General features: G+C 37.3%; 1 protein-coding gene across 6 annotated transcripts in view; it reads right to left on the bottom strand.

Moving 5' to 3' along the window:
• Positions 1–314: 314 nt before the first annotated feature.
• LOC101437195 (zinc finger protein 596-like) overlaps positions 315–11006 on the bottom strand; it is a 76557-nt gene continuing 65865 nt past the window's right edge. For 3 of the 6 annotated variants that reach the window (XM_071215930.1, XM_058299329.2, XM_058299327.2), the window contains one exon: positions 4654–10690. In XM_071215930.1, the coding sequence (XP_071072031.1) occupies positions 9241–10200 (960 nt within the window). In that variant the 5' untranslated portion in view covers positions 10201–10690 and the 3' untranslated portion in view covers positions 4654–9240. Of the gene's footprint in view, positions 3799–4653; positions 10691–11006 lie in introns of those variants that run through there. The other 3 variants (XM_071215933.1, XM_071215932.1, XM_071215931.1) reach the window with 2 other exon arrangements.

Here is an 11006-nt window from a genome sequence, read left to right as displayed (position 1 = left end):
TGCCCAAAGATGTACTTACCAAATCCAATGGATGTGTCATGATGATGGGAACGAGTGTTGCTGGGGGGGGGGGGGAGAGGGGGGGTGGGGGGGTGGGGTTGAATGGGACCTCACATATATATTTTTAATGTAATATTATTACAAAGTCAATAAAAAATAAAAAAATTTAAAAAAAAAAAAAAAAAAAAAAAAAGAGACATAGATTCCTGGTGCTGCCTGACAGAATGCAAGCAGACACAGAAGAACACACAGTAAATGGACCCAAAAAGCAGACAATGGGGCAGGGAGGAGTGAAATAAATAAAAATAAATCTTAAAAAAAAAGGACTTTATTGTAATTGATAAATGTCAGCTTATAAAATGAGAGAAAATATTTGGAAAGTACATATCTGATAAAGGATTAATATTCAGGATTATATAATGAAATCCTTCAATTTAACAACAAAATGACAAACAACCCAATTAAAAATTGGGTAAAAGTCTTGAACATATATCTCTCCAAAAAAGATGTAGAAATGGTGAGCAAACAAATGAAAACATGCTCAACATAATTTGTCATCAAGGACAGGCAAGTCAAAACTTTCATATTCAATAAAATGGCAGCACTTATATTTTTAAAAAATGGAAACTAAGTTTTTGATAAGATGTACAGAGAGGAGAAGACTCATTCATTGCTGGTGGCAATATAAAATCATTCAGGCCCTGTGGAAAACAGTTTGGACATTCCTCAGAAAGCTAAGTATAGAAGTACCATATGACCTGGCAATCCCAATGCTAGGTATATATCAAAAAGAATTAAAAGCAACATCCCAAACAGATCTTTGCACACTGGTGTTCATAGTGCCAGTATTCACTGTTGCCAAAATGATGGAAGAAGCTCATGTCCATGAATGAATGAACAATAAAATATTATTGTATTATTTGGGTTCTCTAGGGAAACAGAATCAATAAAAGATATCTGTCGAAAGTATGCAATTTTATGAGTCTCTCATGTGACCACAGTGATGCACAAGTCCAGATTCCTCAGGCAGACTTCAACCAGGGGCTCCAATGAAAGTCCAATGAAGGTTCTTAATGAGTTCTGGGAGACTCTGGCTGTCCAAAGATGAGCTGGGAAATTCTCACTCAAAGCTGGAATCACTTCCACTTTTAAGGTGTTCAACTAATTGGATAAAGTGTCACTCATTGCTGATGGCAATCTCCTGATTGAAGTAATTGTAATCAGTTATCTGATTTACACTGAAGTAAAGCCAATGGTGATGAAAGTCCATAAATTCCCTGTATTACAGTTAGCCCAGTGCTTGCTTGACCAAACAGCTGGGTACCATTACCTGGCCGAGTTGACACATTAGCCAAACCATCACAATTACATACACACAATGGAATATTTTCAAGCACTGAAAAAGAAATGAAGGTTTTATACAATCAACAACATGGATGAACCCAAGGTAACATATTGAGTAAAACAAGGTAGACTCAAAAGTTAAAATATTGTATGATCTAAGTGATATGCAATAATTAACAGTCATAAATACAAAATATTAAAGACAGATTACCATGGACAAGGTGGTGATAGTTAATCCATAATTATTGCTTAAAATTTATGGAGTCTATACATAGAAGTCCTGCACCACTGCACATCCCAGCAGTTACTAAAATTGTATGCTCCCCATCCCAACAAATCCATGATTGGGGTGTGACAGACCATGCACCCCTCACTGTATGCATCTCTTTGCATTGTCTGCAGCAGCAATACTGCCTTCCTGGTGGAGAAAAGGACCTTACAGACTCATAAAAAACCTTCCATCTGTGGCTGAGACACACTACTCCTTCAAAGGGAAATGTGTTGTATGTTCTTGGGCCTTGGTGGAAATGGGAAGGGTTATCCAGCTCTCAGGTCCTCCTGAGGCTAGAAAGCTCCATCTCATACTGAGTCCTGTGTAATCAGAAACCTACCCCTAGGGAGTGCCCAATTACAGATTATCTTTTGTACATTAAGGACCATGCTTGCCATAGCCCCAGGAAGTGACACAATTGTATGGTTAGGTGGTGGAGACACCAATGAATAATAATCCTGATGCAATACCATACAAAGGCTTTGCCATCCCTGCATTGGCATCCTGAAGATACCGATACTCAGTGCAGGTTCACTGATAGATCAGTCAAGGTGAAGACATCTGCATTACATTTATATAGAATGGAACTGTTAAGAGAAGACACCATTTTTTATATCTGCTTATAGTAAAGCACTCTCTCTTTAAATATGACATAAAAGACAAGATGTAGTGGTAAGAACAGAAATAATTGTAGTAACCACAATTTTAGTAGGAAAGTACTCTGCAGTCTTTTAAAACTAGGCATGAAATTAGCTGCAAATTTTTGATATTTGCAAATTCTGGTGTCATATATTTTAATGATTAATGACCAGGGAAGGATTTCCAAATCTTGGCCATCATACTGGCATTGCCTATGGTCCTATAGGACCACAGGTTTTGGAATCTATTAAATATTTGATTATGAACAAGGTAATTATTGCACTGCATTTTGACTGATAGTCCCTTCTGGGTCATTAATGAGGGGCAACGGGAATGATCTGGACCTCTCCTTGGCAAAGTAAAATACTATTTGCAAGACTCACACAACCACCGATAAAGATTCTAATCACTGAAATGAAGTATTGTTTCCTTTAGGATCAGGAACAAAGCAACCATATCTTTATCTATCACTTAGATATTTTACTACTGACTCAGGAGAGCTCTACAAGGAACTATATTCACTTACCAGAGAAGATTAAAAAATCCAGAGACTGCACACAATCTCTTATCCTCTAAACCTATAACAAGTCCATCAATGATATCCATAACTCAGCCCTCAGATACCCAATCAATTGCCCAAACACTTCAAATATTATCCCTTACAGAAACACAATAACTGATGCACACCACATTCCCAATTGCTGAAAAAATTATTCCCCTGAATTTTTCTTTGAATACATTCTCTGCCATCAATTTTCTGGAAATCCCTCAAGTGGTTTCATCCTCCTAATAAAGACATTGCCTTCTGATTTCATGTTTTTTTATGGTTATATTATTTACTTTATATTTAAAGAAGTTTTAGGTCACCAAAATATTACATAAAAAATATAGGATTGCCATATGCTGCAAACCCCCTCTCACAATTTCCATTATGAATAACATCTTATATGGATATGGCAGATTTTTAAAAACTGACAAACAAATATCAAAACATTGCTACTAACCATGGTTAAGAGTTTTCATTATGGTTTACACTTTGCAGTGTATAATTTTATAGGATTTGAAAAAATGGATAATGGTCTGTATCCATCATTGCAATATCATGTAGAACAATTCCAATGTCCATTTATAATGTTTCATTTTTAAATGCCCTATGTTCCACCTTATCTTATCCCCTTTGCTCAAAACATCTGGAAACTACTATTTCCACATCAATGTTACAAGTTTTTCCATTACTACAATAATAAGTCTAATTTGATCCATAGTTGCATTCCTCCTTAGTTGTTCATTCCTCAGTTTTGAGGCTTTTGGGATGGTGATCCTGCCCTGCTTCAGACTGAAAGGGGGCTTAGATGTTATGGGAAAGATGGAAAGAACAGTTTTGCTTGCAGTTTTATTCTTTGCTTTTTGGAATGGGTGTTCATCATCATTTGTTTAGTCTTGGGCAAGTCTGATGAACTGGAGAGTAGGTGTTGGTTGCAACAGTGCTGAGATTCAGGGTTCAACTGACATATGAACAGACTGAAGATTTAAGTCTCTGGCACCTACATTTAATGTATATAGTATTAATTATAGGTGCAAAAACAAAGGGTAGAAAAACCTGAAGGAAATGATAAATGAGCCTTAGTCTGTTACACTAGGGAAATAGGTTATCAAATATTCCAAGGTAAGGCACAGTGATAGGAGGCTGATTTCATAGGGTTCTGTGCTTTGCTTATACTATCCAGGTGTCTCCAGAGCCCTCAGAGGCACCCCAGTTTGAGGCGTAAACCTCACCCATTCACTTTATCATAGATTCTCCTCAAATTGAGCATTGGCTTTCCACTCTCTACTCACTTTTCATCCCCTGATAACATATATTCAAGACTCTAACTCTGGGATTCTGCTCAATATCATTAGCTCATATCAGTGAGATAATGCAATAATTGTCCTATAATGACTGGATTACTTCACTCAACATTGTCTTCAAGATTCATCCATGTTGGTGGTGGACTTGGCCCAGTGGTTAGGGCATCTGTCTACCACATGGGAGGTCCGCAGTTCAAACCCTGGGCCTCCTTAACCCATGTGGAGCTGGCCCATGTGCAGTGCTGATGCGCGCAAGGAGTTCCACGCCACGCAGGGGTGTCCCCCATGTAGGGGAACCCTATGCGCAAGGAGTCCGCCCCATAAGGAGAGCCACCCAACGCAAAAGAAAGTGCAGCCTGCCTCAAAATGGTGCCGCCCACAAGGAGAGCTGACACAAGATGATGCAACCAAAAGAAACACAGATTCCTGTGCTGCTGACAACAACAGAAGCGGACAAAGAAGATGCAGCAAATAGACACAGAACAGACAACCGGGGTGGGGGGGAGGGGAGAGAAATAAATAAATCTTTAAAAAAAAAAGATTCATCCATGTTGTCTCATGTGTCAATGCGTCATTTATTTTTAGGGCAGAGTAATATTCCATCATATGTATATACCACATTTTATTTATCCATTCATCCATTGATGAAAACTTGTGCTGCATCCATCTTCCAGCAATTGTGAATAATGCTGTGATGAACATTGTTGTGTGTATAGGTTTGCGTCCTTGTTTTTGATTCTTCTAGTAATGGGACTGCCAGATCACATGACAATTCTATACTTAGCTTCCTGAGGAAGTGTGAATCTATCCTTCCCAGTGGCTGCAGCATTTCACATTCACACTGGCAGTGGATGAGTGTTTCTATTCCTCCATGTCCTCTCCAACACTTGTAGTTTTGTTTTGCTAATAGTAGTTAGGGTAATAGATGTAAGATGCTATCATATTGTAGTTTTTGATTTGCATTTCCCTAATAGCTGGTGTGGCTGTTTGGAATTATTTATGAATTCCAAAAAGAGAGATTATGTTTGAAAACTGGTCTGTTCCTCTGGGTTTGATAACCCTTTGATTATATTATAGATTCAGATGAGATGTCTTACTAAATTATGTTAAGAATAGGGATTTAATTCAGTCTTATTATTAGAGTGGGACTCAGGTACTGATAAAGCAGACTCACACAAAAGTAGACACACAGGAGAACAAAGAGAATAGAAATGGTGCCAAGACACAGAAGAAGCTCCAGGAAGAAAGATGCACCATAATCTACATTTGACCTTTTGAAGAGAACAGAGCAGCTGACTCAAGAAAGAAATGAGCCTTGGGGAGTGATGAGCCTTATGCCAGCCTACAGCTGAAAATAGAAGCTGGGACCATGGAGCCTTAAGAAGGAAGGCTGAACCCTCACAGACATTGCCCACCACCTTGCTTCAACATGTGGCAAAGTACTTTGGGTGAGAAAGTACCTCTTGTGGTACATTGTGTTTGACTCTTTAGGGCCCTGTGACTGTAAGCTTCTACCACCAAAGAAATACCCTTTATAAAAGTCAACAGTTTCTGGTACTTTGTATCAGCACTCCTGTTGCTGACTAATGCTGCTGGGGATGTTGAGGATCTTTTCAAGTAATTTTTAGACATTTGTATTTCTCTTTGGAAAAGTGTTTATTCAAATAACTTCTTAAATTTTTAAATGAGTTGTTCCTATTTTTGAGATATATGATTTCTTTATATATGCTGGATATTAGGCCCTTATCATATAAGTGGTTTCCAAATATTTTCTATGATTGAGAGGGTTGCCTTTTTATTTCTTTGACAAAATCCTTTGAAGCACAAAGGTTTTAATTTTCAGGAGATCTTATTTATCTATTTTTTCTTTCATTGTTCATCCTTTGGGTGTAGTTTATAAAATCATTACTTCTAATGAGATCTCATAGATGCATGCCTACATTATCTTCTAGGATTTTTATGGTCTTGGCTGTTACATTAAGGTCTTTGACCCATATTGCGTTAAAATTGTATAGGGCATGAGATGATGATCCTCTTTCATTCTTTAAGATATAGATACCCAGTTCAAGCCCCATTTATTGAGTAGACTATTCTGTCCCAGTTGAGTGGGCTTGGTGGTCTTGTCAAATATCAGTTGGCTATATATGTGTGGGTCTATATCAGGACTCTCAATTTGGCTACATTGGTCAGTATGTCTACCCTTGTGACAGTATAATGCAGTTTTATCACTGTAGATTTGTGGAATGTTCTAAGGACATAGGGTGATTCCTCTATTTCAATTTTCTTTTTCAAGTTGTTTTAGGGTCTTTTGGATCCCCTGCCTTTCCAAATAAATTTGATAATTGGCTCTTACATTTCAGTAAAAATTTCTGTTGGAACTTTTATAGGGATTGCATTAAATTTGTTAATGTATTCAGGAAAGACATCATAATGATATTTAGTCTTCCTATCCATGAACATGGAATATTTTTCCATTTATTTGGATCTTTAATTTCCAATAGCAGTGTTATATGTAGTTTTCTCTGTACAAGTTCTTTATATACATAGTTAAGTTGATTCTTAGATATTTGATTCTTTTTGTTGCTACTGTAAATGGTAATTTATTCTTGATTTCTTACTCAGATTGCTCATTATTATTTTAAAGAAATGTTATTGATTTTTGCATGTTCATCTTTTATACTACCACTTCATTAAACTAATTTGTCAGCTCTAGAAGCTTTGTTGTGAATTTTGGAGACTTTGTACAATAGGATTGTGTCGGGAAACGGACTTTGGCCCAGTGGTTAGGGCGTCCGTCTACCATATGGGAGGTCCGCGGTTCAAACCCCGGGCCTCCTTGACCCGTGTGGAGCTGGCCATGCGCAGTGCTGATGCGCACAAGGAGTGCCTTGCCACGCAAGGGTGTCCCCCGCGTGGGGGAGCCCCATGCGCAAGGAGTGCGCCCGTGAGGAAAGCCGCCCAGCGTGAAAAGAAAGAGCAGCCTGCCCAGGAATGGCGCCACCCACACTTCCCGTGCCGCTGACGACAACAGAAGCGGACAAAGAAACAAGACAACAAGACACAGCAAACAGACACCAAGACCAGACAACCAGGGGAGGGGGAGAATTAAATAAATAAAAAATAAATCTAAAAAAATAAAAATAAAAAAAAAATAGGATTGTGTCATCTGCAAATAGTCAAATTTTTATTTTTCCTTTCCAATTTGGATTTTTTTTGTTTCTTTTTCTCACCTGAGTGCTCAAGTAGTTGCAATACAATGTTAAACAAGAGTGGCAACAGTGAGCATCTTTGTCTTTTGTAGATCTTAAAAGGAAAGCCTTTAGCATTTCACCATGGAGTATGTTAGCTATGGGTTTTTCATATATGCCCTTTATCACATTGAGGAAGTATACTTCTAATACTACCTTTTGAAGTATTTGTGATTAAAAAAAAACACATGCTATTTTTTTGCATGTTCTGCGTCAAGAGTTAATTGCTTGATTTTTTTCTTAGAACTGTCAATGTGGTGTGTTATATTGATTTTCTTCTGTTGAACCATCCTTGCATATATGAGATAAAACCCACTTGATCATGGTGTATAATTTGTTGTGTGATTGGATATGATTAGCAAGGATATTTGGACATCTTTGAACGGTTCTTCCATGTTGAGTGATTCCTCTTACATTTTAGTTTGTTCATTAGATTGGGCCATGAATTGTTTTCTTAATATGGCTTAAAAAATCGTTGCTGATGCCTAGACATCAGTTTATTTTGAGGTTTTCATTCAGTTGGTTAGTTCCTCTTTCTAGTCTAGGGTTTTATTTTTGCTTGGTTTTCTGTTATGAGCCTCCTTATCACTCAGCTCCACCTTTTCTATATTCTTGTTATTGCCTATTTCAATGAAATAGGAAACAAAAAGGAAAGAAGAGGCAAAAGAAAAAGAAAAAATAGAAGAAAAAGAAAAAAGAAATAAAAAGTAAATAATGGGAGACATAGTAGATAGGAATAAAATTTTAAAATGTGAACGAGAGGAAAAATTGAAAATAAAATATAAACATCCAATTATGTGAGAAGACAAAAAAAGGGAAAGAAAGGAGGGAAGAAAAGAAGGAAAGTATGGCAGGATATTAGAGATGAAAGAAATCAAAAAGAAAGAGAAATAAGAAAAAGGAAATGAAATAATAAGGGAGGAAAATGACATAAGAAGGAAGGAAAATTAAAAATAGAAAGGGAAAAATGAGTAGTTGGAAGAAAAGAAAGAAAAACATAAGAAGGAATGAAAATGAGGAAGAGGAGAAGAGGAAACAAATAGGCAAAACAAAACAATACAAAAGGAAACAAAAATTTGATTCTCCCTTTCAAACTACCAGATGCACTCAGACTGCATGTTCTAGGCAACTGATCACTCCTCAAAAGTATGAAAAAAAAAAAACCGGCCTCCATCTGAGGCCATTAGAACCTCACTAGTCTACTCTGATGCAGCTGCTTTTACCTGCCAATCAGTCCACCCACAGCTAGCTTCTCTGCCAGAACCCAAATAAAGAAAAAAAGTTAAATAAAAATGCAAAGAAAAGGAAACAGAAAAAAAAACATTTTTGGATAATTTCCCTCAGCTCCCTCCATGTTTCATTCAGCTCTACCTACTCTAAGCTGGCTGGGCACAGTCCCACTTGTATGATTGTTCCTCAACATATCCTGTGTTCATTGAGAGCTGTGTGTCTTCCCACCACCCAGGACCAGATGTGTGAATCTCCATTCCTGCATAAGATAACATTAATGTGGTTTCTTTGCTGTGTGAGATCTCTAATGTTCTTTAAGATAAAAATACTGACTGAATGCTTTCACACATAAGTGACAATCATGAGTTTTCTCTCCAGTGTGAGTTCCCTCATGTTTTTTAGAAGAGTGATGATAGAGGCCTTTCTCACACAGATTACATTCATGGGGCTTCTCACCAGTGTAAGTTCTCTCATTTTGTTTTGGTGAAGAGGATTGAATAAGACTTTCACACAAAGATGACATTTATGGAGTTTTTCTCCAGTGTGACATTTCTCATGGTATTTGAGGGAAGAGGATGCAGTGAAGACTTTCCCACAAAGATGACATTCATAGGATTTATCTCCAGTGTGAGTTCTCTCATGTCACTTAAGTTGGGAAAGTTAACTAAAAGCTTTCTCACATAGATGATATTCATGGGTTTTTCTCACCAGTGTGAGTTCTTTCATGTTGTTTAAATTTAGAATATTGACTGAAGCCTTTGCCACATAGATGACATTCATGGAGTTTCTCCCCAGTGTGAGTTCTCTCATGTTGTTTAAGGTAAGAGCAAAGAGTGAAGTGTTTCCCACATAGATGACATGCATAGTGTTTCTCACTAGTGTGAGTTCTCTCATGTTCTTTAAGTTTAGAATATCGGCTGAAGCCTCTGCCACATAGATGACATTGATGTGGTTTCTTACCAGTGTGAATGCTCTCATGTTGTTTAAGGGAAGAAGAATGAGTGAACCATTTCCCACATAGATGACATGCATAGGGTTTCTCACCAGTGTGAGTTCTCTCATGTTGTTTAAGTTCAGAATAACGACTGAAGCCTTTGCCACATTGATGACATTCATGGCATTTCTCTCCAGTGTGAGTCCTCTCATGTCTTTTAAGGGAAGAGCAATTAGTGAAGCATTTCCCACATAGATGACATTCATGGGGTTTCTCTCCATTGTGAGTCCTCTCATGTCTTTTAAGGGAAGAACAATCAGTGAAGCATTTCCCACATAGATGACATTCATGGGGTTTCTCACCAGTATGATTTTTCTCATGCCTTTTAAGGGAAGAGCAATGAGTGAAGCATTTCCCACATATATGACATGCATAGGGTTTCTCACCAGTGTGAGTTCTCTCATGTTGTTTAAGGTGAGAATGTTGACTAAAGCCTTTGCCACATAGATGACATTCATGGGGTTTCTCTCCAGTGTGAGTCCTTTCATGTTGTTTAAGGGAAGAGCAATGAGTGAAGCATTTCCCACATAGATGACATTCATGGGGTTTCTCACCAGTGTGAGTTTTCTCATGTTTCCTAAGGTTAGAATATTGATTGAAAGCTTTGCCACACAGATGGCATTCATGGGGCTTCTCTCCAGTGTGAGTCATCTCATGTCGTTTAAGGGAGTAGCACTGAGTGAAGCATTTACCACATAGATGACATTCATAGGGTTTCTCACCACTGTGAGTTCTCACATTTTGTTTAAATGTAGAAAATTTACTGAAGCCTTTGCCATGCAGATGACTTTCATGGGGTTTTTCTCTAGTGTGAATCTTCTCATGTTGTTTAAGGGAGGAGCAATGAGCAAAATATTTCCCACAAAGATGGCATAAGTATTGTTTCTGGGCAGTATGAGCTCTTTCATGTTCTCTAAAATAAGAATAGTGACATTCATGAATCTGCTTATGCTGATTAAAAGGTGAATGCTCCATGTGTACTTTTGCCATTGTACTGTTAAAATATGGTTTCTTTGTCATGGAAATTAAAGCATATTTAGTCACTGTGGCTCTGTCAGTGGTATCTTCTTGCAAATCGTTGCATTTGAAGGAATTCCTTTTAATGTTAGATCTCTCCTGTGAGGAATTAGATGAGAGACTGTAGAACATTTGTACATATACATGTATTTCTTTATTTCCCTACATATGAATTCTAGACTACTCTTTCAGTGATAGAATCCAATCAAATAATTCCCTTGTTACATTTATAAATACATTATTCTTCTTCATACACAGAGATATTTTTTATAGCAATCCAATTTCAAAGCTTTCTGATAAATTTTGAACTTTATTATGTATCAAAGATTATATATGTGAAACCTATTTATGCAATTCTTTTTTAAATGTTCTCAGGATAGATTTTTTGGCTTAGGATAATTTCCCCTAAATTCAA

Source organism: Dasypus novemcinctus, chromosome 6 (assembly GCF_030445035.2).
Source record: "Dasypus novemcinctus isolate mDasNov1 chromosome 6, mDasNov1.1.hap2, whole genome shotgun sequence".
NCBI lineage: Eukaryota > Metazoa > Chordata > Mammalia > Cingulata > Dasypodidae > Dasypus > Dasypus novemcinctus.
The sequence above is the reverse complement of the archived record's forward strand: the minus strand, read 5'-3'. Positions and strand labels throughout refer to the sequence as shown.